Genomic DNA, 22,443 nt, shown 5'->3' with positions numbered 1-22,443 from the left:
CTCGGCAGCCGAAACCATTCAACAGTTCGAAAAAGATTGGAAAAAAGTGTCAAAACTTGTCGCCTCGAATTTAATGAGGAACGTTCGCAAGAAGGTGCGCCAGCTAGTCTACAATGGCTAAGTAGCAAATGTTGAGAATAATATTCTGTTGTTGTAGTTTAATATTATCAGTATATCGAATAAAATTTGAATATCTAACACTTGTGAATTATTTACAGCGAAATCAAAGTGCGTCCATACTTTCTGGGACAGTTTTTAAGACTAGTTTTGAAAAAAATCCCCATTATAAATTCACACCAAAAATTTGAACCCAATCGAACATTTGTTTCAGGTAGTGCAGGCAGAATTCCAGTTTGATTGCAAAAAAACTTTCTCTTGTCATTTAAATAGTCTCATTAAATCATTCATAAGATTCTATCCTCGGTCATTAGTATTGTGAGCTTATCAAATAACATAATAGTAGCCTTCAAGTAAGTATAAATCTTTCGAAATCAATTACTCGGAGATTTGGTTGGTGCATAAAAAAATTTGTTGGTTACATCACATATACTATTACATCTTTCGATTCGGAAATGTACGCCCTAACCCTTCCAAACTTGATCAGCGTTGTTAGCTTCCAAATAAAACTAGAGTTTATCGAAATTCGTTCACTAGAAAAGTAGAGTTTCGAGAAAATTCAGCTGAAGCAAAATGTGCTTACGTCATCTATAGCATTATATCTCCGGAACCAGAAGTGACAGCCATTTGATCTTCGAACTTGATCAATGTTATAATAGTAGCTTTTAAACGAGTTTAAGTTTGCTGAAATCGGTTCTGCCATCGCTGAGAAAATTGAGCGGGAAAATTTTTTTTTCAAGGTACATACACATACATTTTTCGTCCTCTTTGCGTTGAGTAGAATTGTAAAGGGTGTTTTTTAAGAGCTTGCTGATTTGAAATTTAAATATAGCACAGGCCATATGAAATGATCAAATATTATTTTTATTTGGTATTTTTCACAAAAGTCATTTTGGAAGTCCAATTTTCGACCAATTTTTCAAGCATTTGAGGGCGTATTTCATCAATGACACGTTAAATATTGGTTTCCAAAGCATCAATCGTTGCTGGTTTATCCACATGAATCAATGACTTTACGTCTCCCTATAAAAAATAATAGAGTGAAGTCAAATTACACGTACAGAGAGGCTAATTCACCGGTCGATTTATCGAAATAATGTTGTCGTTGGATTGTTCTTACAATTAGTCGATTGTTTCGGCCGCAGTATGACAAGTGACACCATCCTGTTGAAACCACATTTCGTCCAGATCCATATCTTGAAGATTTGGAGAAAAAAAATCGTTGATCATGGTTTTGTGTCGATTCCATTCACGGTTCCTTCCTCATTTTTAAAGAAATAAGGACCGATGACTCCACCAGCCCATAGACCGCACCAAACAATATATGCATCGGGATGCATCGGTAATTCTTGAACGGCGTGTGGATTATCTTTGCTTCAGATACGGCAACTTTGCTTGTTGACGTATCCATTCAACCAAAAATACACCTCATCACTGAAGAGAATTGTTCGTGTGGCTTTAATTCTGGAACGGATTGAATTCCGTATGGCACCAAACCTAATTCTTCACAAAATATTTTCCATAAAGTCGATGCGCACAACGACGAATCGATAAATTGTCGTTTTCTTCGGAACTGGCCTGAACGACAGCAATATTTTGTTCTAATTTGATTGAACACTGAGTATTCAATAAATTTTCTCGATTGGGCAGTGTTGTTGTGGAGTTAACCTATACATGATGATTTGCCAAACTATACTGAGTAGAGACGTAAATTGTCAAATAACTTTCAGAAAATGGAGTACAGAGTTTTTTATTCACTTTCATCGTTTGTGTTCGGAACAGTACAATTATTTATATATAAAGTTGTATACGATCTTAATCTATTCGTATCTATCAAAGCTTAGTTCTTCGTTAATTATTTCGACGGTTACACGTAAACGATGCGGATTCTTAGTAGAAATTTTCCGCATGGTTTGGCTCTATCGTAACTCTTGCATACGGACTATTGGTACCAACTTTTCTGAGCTGCACTTGCTGACGGGGCCGTATTGCTATATAGACCAGATAGACACCAACGAATAGCAGTATGATTAGTAGAATAACCAGCATTACATTGAAAACCATATAGATCCAGGACTTCTCCACTCTGCACTGGAACTGACTGATTTGAATGTCATTGAACCGCCGGTCTCGCAGGGAGGCAGGTTTGGAGCAAATTGTCGCATCCGTGGTAACGTTTAGCTTCTTCAACCACCGAATTTGACAGTCACAGTTCAATGGGGTTCCAGCCAAATCGAGAACCTTAAGCTGCTCAAATGCAAACTGAAGTGACGAGTTTAGTGTGCGAATGCCCGTACCTTTGAGAATAAGTTTCTCCAGCACGATGTCGGTTTCGTTGAGGATAACATTTTTTCCGAAAGCATGCGGATCAAAAATGGTCAAATTTCGAGAGCCTTGCAAATTTAAATGAGACAAACTCGGTAAACCATACAACGAGTATTCGTCCAGTTTGTACAGATTCGGCATATCTTCCATGATTAGTGACTTCAAGTTGAACAGGTTAGGTAGAAATTTGGCGGTCATTGCACGAATGGGATTGTCACTGATATCCAAATGCGAAACTGCCTTCGGTAGTCGCTGTATCTGAATCAATTGATTCTGGCGCAATACGATGGTGTCCAAACCAATTCCGTTCGAGAGGTCAATGTCGATGAGACCGCATTCGGCCAGCTCGATTGTGGCCAGTCGGGGTGTTACGCCTACCTTTAGGAAGATATCGTTTTCCGAAGAGTTGAAGAATTCACCGAGCGGGTTATCGGACAGGATGAGATGTTCAAGATGTAAGAACATTGAAAACGTATTCACTTGTATCTCTTTAATTCGGTTTCCTGCTAAATTCAGTTTCCGCAACAGTTCCAAACCTACGAAGGCATCATTGCTGATGAGTTCGATTTTGTTATCACTCAAATCTAGCTCCAGCAAACTCGTGATGTTTGCAAAATTTTTATCTTTCAGTTCTGCTATCGCATTATCACGCAAGCTAAGGTATTTCAATTTTTCACCAATAAAGTAAGGAATTGAGGTGAATTTGTTGTACGACATATCCAGCTTCACAGTGCCTTGTGTCAAATTTTCCGCTTGAAAGATGCTATTTTGCAGATGATGGTCCTGACAGTCAATTATTACTACCGGGATTCCCCATGGGGGAGAGTTTTCAACGTCACAGTCACAAAATCTGCCATGAAGTTCATCTGTTGGATCCTTCAGAGGTTTTTCGAAATTGCAAAGTTTTGTTACTATCTTACCCGCATCATCTTCTTGCTGCCCATGCACGATCACGATGAAAGTTGTCAGAACATTAATTAGAAGATACAATTTTCCAAACATTATCACAGTTAGTCTTTTTTTGGTTCTCGTGATGAACTTTGCTCTCTGTTTGTTCAGGTCGACTTCTCTTTTGTGTGGCAAGCTTCTGGTCCCCTACACCGATAGTAATTTTCTATGGCATATATTTATTCCCGTCTTATCAGTTTATGTTGATCACAAATTTAATTTTAATTAAAATTATCATTCCTCATCAAATATTTAACCGTACAACGTTTTCCTTTTCAGCACTAGGAAAAAGCGCTGCTTTTTGTCTGTTTTTAGACACTTCCTTTTCCGGGTACAATTTTTAATTAGTATGAATCAACCATTAATTTACTACCGTCCCGTTTCTCCGGTGTCGTGGCATCCTTGCCTTCGACTTCGCTATTACCAGATTGGAACCGTACGAGAAAATTCCGTTCACGCATAATTTTCCTTTTCAGCGGATAATCTGGACATGCTTCCGTTCGCCTCGGTGTTCGTCGTGCTGTTCAACAAGACTTTCAAACTTTTGCTCGTTCCTTTTCACCCTCGCTTGTCGTGAGGAAAATTGATTTTTCCGCACCTGTTTCTCCACTTTTAAGCACGATTTGTTCAATAGTTGTCTTTTGTGTGAATGTTTTTGTTCTTTCTGAATTGGTTTCACTCGATTTGTTCCCGAAACCATCAACCGTCGTTAGAAATCACTGATTTCGTGTAAAGTGCGATTGAATTCTTCTTCAAAAGTGACATCGGTTCTGTTGCGTGTTGTGCATTTTTTTTCTTATCGTTACAGTCAAACTTAGACCGGTCTGTTATCATACGTATTTACCTGTTGATAAGAGAAAATCGGTGAAATAGATAAGCAATCGTTTCTGACTATCCCCAGTGACGCTGCTAGAGCGAAGGGTTGCAGAAATTTCTCATCGTAGTGAATAATTTGATTTCAAAGAACTGGTTGAGTTGATATAATAAATACATTAGACGCGACCAAGATTAATCGGTTTCGAAAGTATGGATGTGTTATCTGTGCGTTGTAAGAGTGGTTCAAACGTTCAACAATAAAAGCTTTGCAGGAAAGGATCAGTACCTAATTCACTTGATTTAGTCGTGAAATCGGTCTAGAAATGTTCCATCATGAATGTTTTTGAGGTTACTGTCACGATTTGTCCTATTTAAATTCTGCACCTCGTTTGACTTTCAGGAATCAGGAATCAGAACTAATTGGCTCAAGTGGCACATTCCCCTAGTTATTTGTAGATTTGTGCCTTGCCGTAGCTTCTCATCAATTTCCTGATGGGGAGGGAAGGATAAACGGAACATGGAAGGGAATTGTGAAGTGGGTGAGGTGGGAAAACAGCACAAAACATAAAGAAATCCAACTTTATCCAACTAGTTGAAAGTGGTAAAGCTGGTGCAGGACCAACGAAATCATTCGTTGCACCAGCTCTAGCCAACTCATCAGCCCATTCATTTCCAGTAATATCAGAATGGTCAGGTACCCATAAGAAGTAAACAGCGTTTGAAATGCCGAGGTCTTCAATTTGAGTTCGACATGCGATGTGCTTTTAAAGCTGCCTGACTGTCGGAACAAAAATAAATTCGTTTACCACAGATTCTCTGCTGAAGTGCCGATTGTATTCCATACAAAATCGCGTAGATTCTTGCTTAGAACACAGTACAGTATCTACCAAGTGGATGAGACTGCTCTAGCCTCATTTCACGACAGTAGATACCAGCACCAGTACGACCATTCAACAGAGAATCGTCCGTATAACAAACTATGTGTTCATCAAGTTGTCGTTGCAGACAACCAGACAACCTTTTCTCACGAAGAGGATAGCTCACATTGAATGTTTTGAAAGGAAAACTTCATGTGAGAGTTAGATCACTAGGAGCGAGTAAATACTCCTACGTAACCAAGCGAGTGTGGCTAATAAAATAGTCTATAGGGTTACTGTTCCAAAGCCCTGTAACCTCAAGACGGTATGCACAAGATAATGATTCTTGTTTTAGGAGCACATGTAATAGTTTAATGCACAGTAGCGCCTCTAGAGCAGCAGTAGGAGTTGTCGTGAATGCTCCTGTCATTGCCATTAGGACCATCTTTTGGAGAGGATTTAGCCTCGACTGATCTGTCGCAACTTCTCCTTTCTGCCACCATGCAAGACATCCATATGCTAAAATTGGTCTAACAATAGTTGTGTGGATCCAATAAATGTGTCTGGGTTTGAGTTCACATGATTATCCTAAAGCTCGTCTGCATTGGCCGGAAGCCATGCAAGCTCTTTTAATCCTGAAGTCAACGTGAGCAGATCAATTCAGTTTTGAATCAAGAATAACTCCGACGTATTTAACTTGATCAACCACAGTAACCTCTGAACCGAAGAACTGCAACGGACGAGCTCCTGTGATTATCCTACGATGAGTGAAAAGCACCATTGATGTTTTGCCCGGATTTACAGATAATCCAACCTGACAACACCATTGTTGAACAGATCGCAGGGCTTGCTGCATTAAATCAAAGAGAGTGTTAATGCTTATACAGATCAGCAATATATGATAATCGTCGGCAAAACCATAAGTCGGAAATCCAAGGTTATTAAGTTTTCTTAACAAACCATCAGTGACTAGGTTCCGTAGAAGTGGAGATAGTACACCACCTTGAAGACACCCACAGACATTCCGATTTTCAATCTCTGCTTGCCGAAGCGATGAACAAAAAAATTAGAGGGTTGTATTCAAGACACGACCGAGCACAATAACATTAAAAATGGAACGTTTCTAAGGTCTTCATAATATATACAAAAATAAAGAGATGATGATACACTAAACTAAAAACTTTTTCAATTGACTAATTACAAACTTGCTCTAGTTTAAGCGCTTAGATTGTTGGCGAATGATAAAATTGACAATTAGATTTTTTCTTGATAATTAATTATATTCAATTTTGATCCCTTTCCACAATTTTTTACATTGTTAAGATTTTGAATAACGTCCTTTAACTAGAATTCAAAGTTACTTGAAAGCTCAATTTTAGATACAAACAACCTAAAGATTTAATCCTGAACAAATGAAACTGTTTTATTTTATGACAATAATCTTCGAGAAACATACAAACTTATTAATTTTATAAACAGTTAATCGATCCAAGAGAAGATTTTATTTATTTTAACGAAAAATGTTGTACCAGTAAGCTCAGTGATAGTGTAATTTTATTAATCCTTCTTCAAAATCGTCGATAATCTTCGGAAAGTGTCGGTAAATAATATGGCAACAATACGAGGAAGAAAAATGTGAAACAGTCCGCATAAAATATTTAGTTACTTACATTGATTTTCGCTTTGGCATATTAGGAATATACGAAATTGATACGCAACAAAATTCAGAAATTTTGTTCATATTGTATCAGGAATCAGGAATCAGAACAAATTGGCTCAAATGGCACGTTCCCCTTGATATTTGGAGATTTGTGCCTTGCCATCAATTTGTTTTTAGCATCATTTTCCCGATATATAAGAGGGAAGGATTGAAAGGAAATGGTAAGGGTTGGACTAGGAGGATGGGAAAAATTGACGACACAAAAACACATAAAAGCAGAAGTAAATTCTGCACCCCTAAGGGATGCCGAACAATCTGCTGAGGATCACATTTAGTGGAAGCAGAAGTAAATTCTGAACCTCTACGAGGTCCCGAACAGTCCGCTGTTAATAAAACATCCAACCCCCGAGAGGATTTGAAGATCTTACAAAAGCGACACCATTCTGCACTCCCGGAAGAATGCAGAACGATTCGCAGTATGTACGAGCAGAAGTAAATTCGGCACCCCCTAAAAGATGCCAAACAATCTGCTAAACACTATTTAAGGTAAATACAGAAGGGATTCATTCACTCCAGGAAGAACGATGAACCCTTCTGACTATAGCTCCTTACCACATTGGGTAAGAAACGAGAGAATATCCTTCAATTTTAGCTCCGCATACACAGACTCAACCATGTATGGAGAACCAAAAACCCGGATACGTAGCTGCGTCAATGCGGGACAGTTACATATCAGATGATATGAAGTACCATAATCGCATTCACACAAATCACACGAATAATACTCAGCACGTTGAATAGTAGCCATGTGATAATTGAGTTTGCAATGTCCAGTCAGAGCTCTGACCAGAATACTGCAATGATGCTTGGAGAAATGCAGTAGACACTTTGACATTTTCAGATTTAAATCTGGTAGAAATGCTTTTGTCTGAGCGCAAGTTTGCAAGCTGCGCCAGTAGCTGGCATGTTTGGATACAGCCCAAGAACGAATCTTGTGCTTTATCCAACTAGTTGAAAGTGGTAAAGCTGGTTCAGGACCAACGAAATCATTCGTTGCACCAGCTCTAGCCAACTCATCAGCCCATTCATTTCCAGTAATACCTGAATGGCCGGGTACCCATAAGAAGTAAACAGCATTTGAAATGCTGAGGTCTTCAATTTGAGTTCGACATGCGATCACTAGATTCGACCGTGAGTCATTCGAACTGAGTGCTTTTAAGGCTGCCTGACTGTCGGAACAAAAATAAATTCGCTTACCACAGATCCTCTGCTGAAGTGCCGATTGTACTCCACACAGAATCGCGTAGATTTCTGCTTGAAACACAGTACAGTATCTACCAAGTGAATGAGACTGCTCCAGCCTCATTTCACGACAGTAGACACCAGCACCAGCACGACCATTCAACAGAGAACCGTCCGTATAACAAACTATGTGTTCATCAAGTTGTCGTTCCAGACAACCAGACAACCATTCCTCACGAAGAGGATAGCTCACATTGAATGTTTTGAAAGGAAAACTGCATGTGAGAGTTAGGTCACTAGGAGCGAGTAAATACTCATCCCACGTAACCATTTGAGACCACAAGCGAGTGTGGCTGGTAGCATAATCTAATGGGTTACTGTTCCAAAGCCCTGTAACCTTAAGACGATATGCACAAGATAATGCTTCTTGTTTTAGGAACACATGTAGTGGTTTAATGCACAGTAGCGCCTCTAGAGCAGCAGTAGGAGTTGTCGTGAATGCTCCTGTCATCGCCATTAGGACCATCCTTTGGAGATGATTTAGCTTTGACTGAACTGTCGCGACTTCTCCTTTCTGCCACCATACAAGACATCCATATGCTAAAATTGGTCTAACAATAGTTGTGTAGATCCAATGAATATATCTGGGTTTGAGTCCCCATGATTTTCCAAAAGCTCGTCTACATTGGCCGAAAGCCATGCAAGCTCTTTTAATTCTGAAGTCAATGTGAGCAGACCAATTCAGTTTTGAGTCAAGAATAACCCCGACGTATTTAACTTGTTCGACCACAGTGACCTCTGAACCAAAGAACTGCAACGGACGAGCTCCTGTGATTATCCTACGATGAGTGAAAAGCACCATTGATGTTTTGCCCGGATTTACAGATAATCCAACCTGACAACACCATTGTTCAACAGATCGCAGGGCTTGCTGCATTAAATCAAAGAGAGTGTTAATGCTTATACCGGTCATCAATATATGATATTCGTCGGCAAAACCATAAGTCGGAAATCCAAGGTTATTAAGTTTCCTTAACAAACCATCAGCGACTAGGTTCCATAAAAGTGGGGATAGTACACCACCTTGAGGACACCCACAGACACTTAGCTTTCTAATCTCTGCTTGCCGAAGCGATGAACAAAGAAGTCGATTGCTAAGCATTGCGTGTATCCAATTTGTGATACTTGAAGGTATGCCATGACCACGGGCTGCTTCCAGAATTGAATTGAAAGACACGTTATCAAAGGCACCTTCAATATCTAGGAAAACTCCCAAGCAAGATTGCTTTTGTGAGAAAGCTTTTTCAATGTTGTACACAACATCATGTAACAGGGTTGTAGTGGACTTTCCACGCTGGTAAGCATGTTGCATTCCATGTAGCGGATGCAGGCCCAAACTAACATTTCTGATATAGTGATCGACTATGCGTTCCACTGTTTTAAGAAGAAATGAGCTTAGACTGATAGGCCTGAAACTCTTCGCTTCCTCATAAGTGTCGCGACCGCCTTTGGGAATAAATTTGACAATTATTTCCTGCCAGGCTCTTGGAATATATCCTGTCGCAAGACTAAAAGTAAGTATTTTCTTCAAAACATGTTTGAAATGTTCATACCCTTTCTGCAGTAACACTGGGAAAACTCCATCCTTTCCAGGAGACTTGTACGGAGCAAAACTCTCAACTGCCCATTTGACCGATTCAATCGTCACAACGCTTCGAGCAAGGGCCCAAGAATCGTAACTACCTGAAAAAATTAGAGGGTTGTATTCAAGACACGACCGAGCACAATAACATTAAAAATGGAACGGTCCTAGGGTCTTCATAATATATACAAAAATAAAGAGATGATGATACACTAAACTAAAAACTTTTTCAATCGACTAATTACAAACTTGCTCTAGTTTAAGCGCTTATTATTATTATATCGCAGCTTTCATTTAGCATCCAATGAGTATCGGAACCTGAACTCGTCACTCTATAAATCATACGTTTTACGTGTGCAAACTAGTTTAAAACGACAACCCAAGAGGTTTTGGAGCTATGTAAATTCCAAGAGAAAGAACTCTGCAATTCCTGCTAGCATCTTCTTAGATGATACTGAATCATCAGCCGATATGACAAAATGTGAATTGTTTGCCACTCATTTCGCGTCAGTGTTTGCTGCCCATTCCGTTGCAACGTCTGAAATTGATTTGGCCATTAGGGATGTTCCTGATAACCTGGTCGATTTTGATATGCCACATGTTACACCTGATATGGTTATGAGAGCTACTCGCAAACTTAAAAGTACGTTCACACCAGGTCCGGACGGCTTACCTTCTATAGTGTTTTGCCGAAACATTAGAGTTCTTGCTGAGCCACTATGCAGAATTTTTAATCAATCGCTTATCGAATCTCGATTTCCGGCTATTTGGAAACAATCGTTTATGGTCCCTGTTCACAAAAAAGGTGATAAACGGAATGTTGCAAATTATCGTGGTATCACGAGTCTCTCAGCCGCATCTAAAATTTTTGAAATTATCGTAAGTAGTGCTCTCCTCGAAAAAGCTAAACGTTATATTTCGAATGATCAACACGGATTCATGCCGGGGCGATCAGTTACCACAAATGTACTCCAATTCGTTACAACTTGTTTTGAACATTTGGAGAAAGGAGCGCAAATTGACGTTATTTATACTGATCTTAAAGCTGCTTTCGATACGATTGACCATGGGATTTTATTAGCAAAATTATCAAAATTAGGAGTTTCTGAGCGTATTACAAATTGGTTGAGATCTTATTTAACTGGTAGAATACTACGTGTTAAGCTTGGTTCAACAAAATCATCAAGTTTCACTAATTCGTCCGGAGTACCCCAGGGTAGCAATCTTGGTCCGTTATTGTTCATTTTATTTTTCAACGACATTTTGCAAGTTCTGATGCCCGGATGTAAATTGGCGTATGCGGATGATCTGAAGATTTACTTTATTGTTCGATGCATTGATGATTGCGTTCGCCTTCAAGCAATATTGGATCAGTTTGTCGACTGGTGCCATCGAAACAAGCTGACAGTGAGTGTTTCCAAATGCGTAGTCATGTCTTATTATCGCATCAAACAGCCTTCAACATTCGACTATGCTGTTGATGGTGTCGTCCTGCATAGAACTCATCAATTTAGTGATCTAGGTGTGCTGCTTGATGAAAAGCTCACGTTCAATATGCATCGATCTGCCGTAATCGCAAAAGCTAACCGACAATTAGGGTTTATTACGAAGATATCGAAAAACTTCTCGGATCCTTATTGTTTGAAAGCACTCTACTGCTCACTCGTTCGGCCCATACTGGAGAATGCTTCAATCGTTTGGCATCCTAATCAATTGAGTTGGAGCTTGAGGATAGAAAATGTACAGTGTAAGTTCATCAGATATGCACTGCGGAACCTACCATGGCGCGACCCGATAAATCTCCCACCTTATGTTGATCGTTGCAAGCTGCTAAATTTGGAAACTCTTCAACGACGTCGTTGCATCCAACAGGCTGGATTTGTTGCAAAACTCTTGAATGGCGAAGTTGACAGCTCTGAACTATTGTCATCATTGAACATCCGAGTACCATCCAGATCTCTGCGTCATGGCTCATTTCTTGTACCTCGCTTCCATCGCACTAACTTTGGATATCATGAGCCGTTTACATCACTGGTTCGTACTTTTACATCTGTTGAGGAACTATTCGAATTCGGAGAACCGTCTTGCCGATTTATCACACGGATTAAAAATAGTGTAATCATATAATATAAGATTATTTTTCATGTAGACTTTAGTCAGATGGAATTAATAACAATAAAATAAAATAAAATAAAATAAAATAAAAAATATCGTTTATTTATACCCGGTTTATTTAAGCGCTTAGATTGTTGGCGAATGATAAAATTGACAATTAGTTTCTTTCTTGATAATTAATTATTCAATTTTGATCCCTTTCCACAATTTTTTACATTGTTAAGATTTTGAATAACGTCCTTTAACTAGAATTCAAAGTTACTTGAAAGCTCAATTTTAGATACAAACAACCTAAAGATTTAATCCTGAACAAATGAAACTGTTTTATTTTATGACAATAATCTTCGAGAAACGTACAAACTTATTAATTTTATAAACAGTTAATTGATCCAAGAGAAGATTTCATTTATTTTAACGAAAAATGTTGTACCAGTTAGCTCAGTAATAGTGTAATTTTATTAATCCTTCTTCAAAATCGTCGATAATCTTCGGAAAGTGTCGGTAAATAATATGGCAACAATACGAGGAAGAAAAATGTGAAACAGTCCGCATAAAATATTTAGTTACTTACATTGATTTTCGCTTTGGCATATTAGGAATATACAAAATGGATACGCAACAAAATTCAGAAATTTTGTTCATATTGTAACTTGATGTTATTAACACATGAATGAACATTGTCATAGTTACAACGCGTGTTTTGAAGCAAATAATAATTGAACTGAAACTGGCGGTTAACCAAATTCTACGAGGGTTGCTATTCAAACGATCAATTTGATACTATGTGATATTGCATCTAATTGTACTGTATATGTGAGCCTGTGGAACTCATTTATACTACCAAACCGAGGAGGCCACTTTTAGATAAGTTTCAGAATTTAATTTTGAATCTTTTGAAGCGTTTAATTCCTGGTGGGACAACAACTTGTTCAGTCACATATAATAAAGAAGAAGTTTCTATGATTATCATAATAACACAACTTTATACTGAATCCATTTTCGCGCCACCGTTTTGTTCGTATGGGAATGGAGATTTAAGTATGCAAACTGATCCGTTGACAAATTAAAACATTTTTAAGCTGACTATATTGAGGCTTTGGAATCATTTAAATGAGGAAAATCATTTAACAAATCATCGAGGAACAAGCGCTGCAAATTAGATCCGAAAAATCTTTGGCCGATAATTCTAAATTGGCCTGATAGTTACCAGAGAACCAAAATAAAACACTAAATTCAAACCAAGTTTCCAATGGTATGCAATTGAAATATTCAAATGACGTTTTCTCATAAGTTTAAGTTAAATGTTTCCGAATCGATTGGTTGTTGAATTATATAAATCCATCAACAAATGACTGAGGTATGAGCGTTCAAAATTATGGCAGAAAAATGTTAAGCGATTAGTTTTGCATGTTTTAATTTGACACCCAGCCTCGGGAAGCGAAGTGTAAGGCATTTTTAATGGCAAAATCGACCAACAATTTGCTAAATACATGGGATATTTCAAAAGAACCGATAACCACGCTGATTCGGTTCTTCAATAGCTAGATGATATATAAGATATTCAAGCGAACACGAAGCGGTGTTGTGCAGACAGCAGGAAATTTCACCAACACATAATGCAAAAGCGACAATCCAGCAAGTGAACGCATATACAATCCAGTCAGCTCACTGGACGAGCTACTTGTTTCATTCGCAGTCAAACATCAACTAGGCAAAGAAATATTGTGCAGCCTATATTTATAGATTTCTCTTCATACTACGCAGAACGATGCGGTGTTTTTTATGCATGACGCAAAGCCTCCTATGCCGAACAAGAAGTTGACGTCATTTTGTAAAGCAGGGATTGGTGGATGAAAACATAGGTCGATTCCAACCATTTTTTCAATAGTATGCTATTGAAATACTGAAACGACGTCGTCATACATGTTTAAGTTAAAAGTTTCCGAATCGATTGGTTGTTAAATTATAACAATCCATCAACAAATGACCGAGTTATTAACGTTCAAAATTATGACACAAAAAGGTTACGCGGCTATTTTTGAAACTTTTAATTGACACCCGGCCCCGTATAGTGAAGAGTAAGGCATTTTTAATGCCAAAAGTCTCGGGAAGAGCTGTCGGTGATGGATCCATACATCCTGGAAAGTGAGTGTTAAAAAGATAGTGAAGTACATCACCTTCATCAGACAAGTGTTCACCATCTGAAGTTCTTAAGAAACTGACATTAAAGTCCTTAGACTTCGAAAGTAACTTATTTAATCTGCTAGCCTCGTTGAGACTAGAGACATTTGTGCAGAGGCTTTTCCAACCACTTCGCTCAGACGATCGAAGAGCATTTTTGTAAGCCCTTCGAGCCAACACGAATGCCTCCGACCCATTTCTGCGACGGTGGTTCCAAGCTCTTCTGCATAGTTTCCTTAGTCTAGCAAGTTCAGCATTCCACCAAGGAGTTCCTCTAGTAGCTCGCACAATCCGAAGTGGACAAGCCTCTTCATATGCTGCAACTATGAGTGAGTTTGTCTCGTCGACAACATTTTCCAAATCAATTGGGGTTTCAATTGTTGGTTGGTACCCGTAAAATCTAGTCGCCAAGCCCTCTTCATAGAGGTCCCAGTTTGTAGATTTGGGATTACGATATGTGATAATATCAAATTTAACGTTTGAATGATCAAAGAATATGTACTTATGATCAGACAACGAAGGTTCGAGCTCATCGGAGACGAGCCAATTCACCAACTCATGCGCAATTCTATCAGAGCAGAGAGTTACGTCCAAAACCTCCTCTCTGCCAGATCTCGCAAAAGTTGGACGGTTTCCTGCATTGACTATGTGCAGGTTTGTACTGCTCACAAATTCCATCATATCAGAGCCTCTCGAATTTATATCTGTGCTGCCCCAAATGATATGGTGAGCATTTATGTCACTGCCGATTACAAGCGGTAAATCACTTTTGCAGCAGTATGATACAACCTTTTTGAAGTCATCGCTTGGCGAAGGTTGGTTATGCGGCAAATATGCCGAACAATAGACATATTTCCTGTCTATGCCATCAGTAGTCATACCAACTGTGACAGCACAAATATCCCGAGTTGTGAGCTCCGATATGAGAGAGACATCGAGAGCACTATTTGCAAGTATGCATGCTCGAGGCATTTCACGTGGATTAGTCATTCCGGTCTTGTTAAAGGCAACAAAGACTGGGTTTAACAATTTTCCAACGTAGAAGTTTCCCTTTTGGAAATATGGTTCTTGAACCAAAGCTAAAGAAGCTTTACCTTCGTGCAGAAGTCTGGATAGATTCATAGTTGCTGTACGTTTATGCTGGAGATTGATTTGTGCTACTCTAACCATTATCAATTAAAGTAACGAACACTCCACCTCCAGCACTTACCGTACAACAACTACAAGAAACCAAATATATTGGCTTATAATCGCCTATAGCGAACCATGTAAGGATTTTTTAAATGTTTTAATCATTTAAATCCCACGAGTTGCGAAGAAAGAAGTCGTCCACTGTGCCAGAGCTTCGCTTAACACAGTAAGGGAAAATCCCAAGATATTCCGTTCACGACTGCATTGTTTAACCTCCTGCAGCCATTCAGCCATCGGCACGGAAATACACCTTGACTTAGGAGTTCCTATTTTTGTGGCCTTTTACGACATGGAACAGGAAACCAGTGGATCAATTCTTGGTAAAAAATAATTCCGCCGGATGCCACACGGCTTACCTGTTTGGTGGACTTATACCACCGGTACAGGTGGACCGTAGCGTTATTCTTAGCCAGTTGGGAAACCGCTACCGACACTACACGGCTATCTAGGCTGCTCAGAGAGGGAAATTGACATTGATGGTCAACTTCCATGGATGGCCGAGCAGCCGACTAAATCGTCGATAATCTTCGGAAAGTGTCGGTAAATAATATGGCAACAATACGAGGAAGAAAAATGTGAAACAGTCCGCATAAAATATTTAGTTACTTACATTGATTTTCGCTTTGGCATATTAGGAATATACGAAATTGATACGCAACAAAATTCAGAAATTTTGTTCATATTGTAACTTGATGTTATTAACACATGAATGAACATTGTCATAGTTACAATGCGTGTTTTGAAGCAAATAATAATTGAACTGAAACTGGCGGTTAACCAAATTCTACGAGGGTTGCTATTCAAACGATACATGTAAAATCGCAAGTAAACTTACCTTTAGTTTATCTTTGATACTATATGATATTGTATCTAATTGTACTGTATATGTGAGCCTGTGGAACTCATTTATACTACTAAACCAAGGAGACCGGTTTTAAATAAGTTTCAGAATTTAATTTTGAATCTTTTGAAGCGTTTAATACCTGGTGGGACAACAACTTGTTCAGTCACATATAATGAAGAAGAAGTTTCTATGATTATCATAATAACACAACTTTATACTGAATCCATTTTCGCGCCACCGTTTTGTTCGTATGGGAATGGAGATTTAAGTATGCAAACCGATCCGTTGACAAATTAAAACATTTTTAAGCTTACAATATTGAAGCTTTGGAATAATTTAAATGAGGAAATTCCATTAACAAATCATCAAGGAACAAGCGCTGTAAATTAGATCCGAATTAGATCTATTGCCGATAATACTAAATTAGCCTGATAGTTACCAGAGAACCAAAAAAAATACTCAATTCAAATAAATTTTTCAATGGAATGCAATTGAAATATTCAAATGACGTTTTCTCATAAGTTTAAGTTAAATGTTTCCGAATCGATTGGAATGTTTCCGAATCGAATTATATAAATCCATCAACAAATAACTGAGGTATGAGCGTTCAAAATTATGGCAGAAAAATGTTACGCGATTAGTTTTGCATGTTTTAATTTGACACCCAGCCTCGGGAAGCGAAGTGTAAGGCATTTTTAATGACAAAATCGACCAACAATTTGCTAAATACATGGGATGTTTCAAAAGAACCGATAACCATGCTGGTTCGGTTTTTCAATAGCTAGATGATATATAAGATATTCAAGCGAACACGAAGCGGTGTTGTGCAGACAGCAGGAAGTCTCACCAACACATAATGCAAAAGCGACAATCCAGCAAGTGAACGCATATACAATCCAGTCATCAGCTCACTGGACGAGCTACTTGTTTCATTCGCAGTCAAACATCAACTAGGCAAAGAAATATTGTGCAGCCTATATTTATAGATTTCTCTTCATACTACGCAGAACGATGTGGTGTTTTTTATGCATGACGCAAAGCCTCCTATGCCGAACAAGAAGTTGACGTCATTTTGTAAAGCAGGGATTGGTGAATGAAAACATAGGTCGATTCCAACCATTTTTTCAATAGTATGCTATTGAAATACTGAAACGACGTCGTCATACATGTTTAAGTTAAAAGTTTCCGAATCGATTGGTTGTTAAATTATAACAATCCATCAACAAATGACCGAGTTATTAACGTTCAAAATTATGACACAAAAAGGTTACGCGGCTATTTTTGAAACTTTTAATTGACACCCGGCCCCGTATAGTGAAGAGTAAGGCATTTTTAATGCCAAAAGTGAAGAAAGCGACAGGATATAGATAACATATATCCTAAGTAGATATTTCATAACATTTATGTTGATTGGAATACTTTCAAAAGTGATAGCAATTACCACTTGACAGACATGGCTGCTAAATTCAGAATATTTACATTTCCAGTTTTAAAGTTAAAATCTTTTATAGCTCAACATTTCTTTACGTTTCGTCTTAGACTCAATGCAGAGCAGTTCAAATTGAACTTTTTAATGTAAAACTCGGCAGTTGAATGTTAAAATCGGTTTTGTGCGCCTACAGCACAAAATGGGGTTTTAACCAAAAAACCTCTAAATTACTTTCATAATTACTTTTCCTGTACTCGATAATTTGTTGACAAATATGAACTTACGAAAGTGAAAATCACCATTTGTGTTCTATAAAATTGCCGTATATATTGAAGTAAGCAAATTACTGTAAAAATGAATGTACAGCATTGGTTCAATGTAATGTAATTCTTACTTACACGAGGTTGCGTGGAAAGTACCGACTTCCCCAACACGCTTTACCCGTCCCATCTATAATTTTACTACTGAAAGAGTCAAAGAAAATATGATTCTCCACTTTTCCTTCTGAGGCAAAATCTCTCCAAGCTGCACACAAAGTTGGAAAATAGGATGTAAAGCTATCCAATTGAATTGATGAATTGCTCAATCCATGAAATAAACCAACCGAAATTTCCTTGGAAACACGGCTCATACTAAAATACCCATCACACTTTTCCTTTTTTCATTGTACCGTGAATGGCCACAAAGAAAATTCCTTTATAAATCCAATTTGATTTATTGACAGCGGGTGTGTATCCCTTTCACTTTTCTGCTGTGGATTCTTTCTAGTCTCAAGTCGTTCATCGTCATTGACTGATATGGAAAAAGGAGTCCTTTTCGTCAACCAACCAACCAACCAAATAGCCAATCATCTCGGCTCAGTAGATATCCTGAAACGTGTTGATTACTCACCGGGATATTTCATCTAGACGCTTTACAGCTCAGAACTTGTTTTATGAGGATATTATTAAAAGTCCACTGAAACCAATTCGAATTCTTGCATTTTGGTTGATGTTTTTTGTTTTGAAAGTTAGTATTGCAGTGTAACTTACACTGCAATTTGATGTTATTGAGTCATTTATTTGAAAAACGGAAGAGTTAATGGGTTTGCTCAGGTCTAACGAGACGCTGGTAGAAAATACGACTACCATCTATCAGCGGCAGGATGTTGACGGTTCAATGCATGGGACGCTGGTCTTACAAGGCAGCTGTCGTATGTTCGAGCCCCGACCTGGAAGGATTCTTAGTGTCAGTAGGATCCATAGTACTAGCCATGCAATGATTCTGTACGTTAAGAATCGGCTGCGAAGTCTGTTGAAACAGAAAGGCCAAATTGCACGGAAGGAATGTAATGCCAAGACTTTGCTCTTATCTATCAGCGGCAGGATGTGCGTATTGAAAATAAAAGATCATTTTTTTTCAGATGGAGCCCATACTAAATTAGGCTAGATGTAGAGATGGAGATTTTTAGATTTTGTTTTCAAAATGAAGGAATAAAATTGAAAATAAAACTTGAAATCGATTATCTCAAATAGAGTATTTTTTATTTTGGCATTAAAAATGCCTTACTCTTCACTATATGGGGCCGGGTGTCAATTAAAAGTTTCAAAAATAGTCGCGTAACCTTTTTGTGTCATAATTTTGAACGTTAATAACTCGGTCATTTGTTGATGGATTGTTATAATTTAAAAACCAATCGATTCGGAAACTTTTAACTTAAACATGTATGATGACGTCGTTTCAGTATTTCAATAGCGTACTATTGAAAAAATGGTTGGAATCGACCTATGTTTTCATCCACCAATCCCTGTTGTACAAAATGACGTCAACTTTTTATTCGGCATAGGAGGCTTTGCGTCATGCGTAAAAAACACCGTATCGTTATGCCTAGTATGAAGAGAAATCTATAAATATAGGCTGCACAATATTTCTTTGCCTAGTTGATGTTTGACTGTGAATGAAACAAGTAGCTTGTCCAGTGAGCTGATGACTGGATTGTATATGCGTTCACTTGCTGGATTGTCGCTTTTGCATTTTGTGTTGGTGAAATTTCCTGTTGTCTGTGCAACACCGTGTTCGCTTGAGTATCTTATATATCATCTAGCTATTGAAGAACCGAATCAGCGTGGTTACCGATTCTTTTGAAATATCCCATGTATTTGGCAAATTTTTGGTCGATTTTGCCATTAAAAATGCCTTACACTTCGCTTCCCGAGGCTGGGTGTCAATTTAAAACATGCAAAACTAATCGCGTAAAATTTTTCTGTCATAATTTTGAACGCTTATGACTCAGTCATTTGTTGATGGATTTATTTAATTCAACAACTAATCGATTCGGAAACATTTAACTTAAACTTATGAGATAATGTCATTTGAATATTTCAATTGCATACCATTGAAAAATAGGTTTGAATTGAGTATTTTATTTTGGTTCCCTGGTAACTATCAGGCCAATTTAGAATTATCGGCGATAGATTTTCCGGATCTAATTTGGAGCGCTTGTTACTCGATGATTTGTTAATGGATTTTCCTAATTTAAATGATTCCAAAGCTTCAATATTGTACGCTTAAAAATGTTTTAATTTGTCAACGGATCGGTTTGCATACTTAAATCTTCATTCCCATACGAACAAATTTTACATGTATCGTTTGACTATGAACCCTCGTACAATTTAGTTAATGACCAGTTTCAGTTGAATTATTATTTGCTTCAAAACAATAAGCGTCTGATGGCTACACGCGTTGTAACTATGACAATGTTTATTCATGTGTTAAAAAAAAATTCGGAATTTTGTTGCGTATCCATTCCGTATATTCCTAATATGTCAAAGCGAAAATCAATGTAAGTAACTAAATATTTTATGCGGACTGTTTCACATGTTTTCTTCGTCGTATTGTTGCCATATTATTTACCGACACTTTCCGAAGATTATCGACGATTTTGAAGGATTCATAAAATTACACCATTACTGAGATTACTGGTGCAACATTCTCTTGGATCGATTAATTGTTTATAAAATTAATAAGTCCACCCAGTGAACGACCATTATTAGGTTGAAACTGGGGGTAAATAAACGATATAAATCGAATCAAATTAATAAGTTTGTACGTTTCTCGAAAATTATGTATGTATGTATGTATGTATGTATGTATGTGTGAAGCCACCATCAGTTCAAGGCATTACCAGTGGATGCAGGTAGACTTACAGTAGATCCGAATTTGATTATCAGATAACTTTCATATTACTGCTGTTAAGAAGGCCAAAATGGGTTTTGAGGACCCGGCGCCTTCCAGCAATAACATCCGGCCATATAATAAAAAAATTCGCTGTACCAGCTTAAACCTGCCTGATGGTTTGTTTGTTAGAAGGGTGCGTCTTACTCATTTCAGACCTTCTGGGGAAAACACACAGCTTTCCCCTGTGAATCGGGTTGACATTTCACTCCTTCATCCAGTCATTCACTTGTAAGATACCCTGATGCACTCCCATCCCTCTTCCCTTACAATGTACTTGAGCATAGTATTATATAATGTAACATAATACACTTAAATATAATTTCCGGCAGTATAATACAATAAAACACAATATAGTATAAAACGGTGCAAAATCGTATGGTACAGTGTATTATAGTCTACTATAATATTTTATGATGAATATAATAGTATCATAATGTTATGTGACATAATATAGTAAAATATACCATAATATATTATAATATAGTTTGGTCACTATACGACACTGAATATTACAAAATATTATTATGCATAAAATATAAAAATGTAATACATCACAATGCAATATAATACACTTATAATTGTGTATTAAAAAAATGTATTACAATACTATATAAAACAATACCAAACATTGTACCATAATATAGTATAATATAGTACAATGTAATATAATATAATACCACAAAATATGACGTAATATAATATGATACAATTTAATAATATATGTGTAAAGTGAAATGTTTAGTATGGAAATGAAAATGTAGCTGATAATGATAAAGATTATAATAATGGTAACAATAGTAATAATAATAATAATAATCATAAAAATAATACTTATAGAAACAATAGAAATACTATTAATAATATTATTAATAATATTAATAGTAATAAAAATAATAATAATAATAATAATAATAATAATAGTAATAATAATAATAATAATACTAATAATAATAATAATAATAATAATACTTAAATACTACAAAATAATATAATATAACATAATATAGTATAATATATTTTAATTTAATATAATATAATACAATGTCATACAATATAATATATTATAAATCAATATATAAAATAACAGTTAATGTAGAGTGTCAGTTATGCTCTTCTATCTTCGCAATACTGCAGGAAGTAGAATATTTCTCTTCTAATAACAATAATAATATCCACATCTATAAAAATAACATATGTTATTATTATTGATGACAAATTAATAATAATAACAATAAATATAATAATGAAAATAATAATAAAAAACAACATAATTTAGTACAATGAATTATATAATAAATAATAGCATGAATAAAATGATATGTTGCGATATGCTATGATATTATATTACTTCAATTTATATGTCATTTCTCATCCTCTCATTCTGCCATCAACGCATTCCATCGACCAATTGTCACCACAGATACACGTGTAGGCATGAAACAGGAACCAGTGAGCACCAAGCTCACCTTGTGACGACCTTGATATTTAGTTAAAATTTACTTTAAAAATGATAACTTATAAGGAAAACAAATTTATATTTTGCGCAGAGGTACGTAGTACTACTCATAATAAAGCCTATAATATAATATAATATAATACAACATAATGCAATACAATATAACATAATATAATAGAATACAATATAATATAATAAAATATAATATAATATAATACAATATAATATGATATAATGCAATGCAGTATAATACTATACAACATAGTATATAATAACATAAAATAGTGTAAGACGATAATATGTGAAATAATATGCTATGATACAATATAACAGTTAATGTCGCAGTGTAAGTTACGCTCTTCTAATAATAATAATAATAATAATAATAATAATAATAATAATAA

The 22,443-nt window shown here is 36.7% G+C and overlaps 1 protein-coding gene across 1 annotated transcript; it reads right to left on the bottom strand.

Moving 5' to 3' along the window:
• Positions 1 to 1,032: 1,032 nt before the first annotated feature.
• Positions 1,033 to 3,851, bottom strand: LOC131433929 (leucine-rich repeat neuronal protein 3-like). The gene is made up of 2 exons (XM_058600550.1): positions 3,750 to 3,851; positions 1,033 to 3,537 (listed from the first exon to the last, which is right to left on the bottom strand). The coding sequence occupies exons 1-2, from the start codon at positions 3,849 to 3,851 to the stop codon at positions 2,008 to 2,010; spliced, it is 1,632 nt and encodes a 543-aa protein (XP_058456533.1). The 3' UTR covers positions 1,033 to 2,007.
• Positions 3,852 to 22,443: the final 18,592 nt, after the last annotated feature.

Source organism: Malaya genurostris, chromosome 3 (genome assembly GCF_030247185.1).
Source record: "Malaya genurostris strain Urasoe2022 chromosome 3, Malgen_1.1, whole genome shotgun sequence".
Taxonomy (NCBI): domain Eukaryota; kingdom Metazoa; phylum Arthropoda; class Insecta; order Diptera; family Culicidae; genus Malaya; species Malaya genurostris.
The sequence above is the reverse complement of the archived record's forward strand: the minus strand, read 5'-3'. Positions and strand labels throughout refer to the sequence as shown.

Bases quoted from the DNA above. Each gene is read 5' to 3' on its own strand.
- LOC131433929 (XM_058600550.1), bottom strand. From the start codon at position 3,851: ATGCGTGAACGGAATTTTCTCGTACGGTTCCAATCTGGTAATAGCGAA. The intron at 3,538-3,749 runs GTTGATTCATAC...CTATCGGTGTAG, and splicing joins GGGACGGTAGTAAATTAATG to GGGACCAGAAGCTTGCCACA.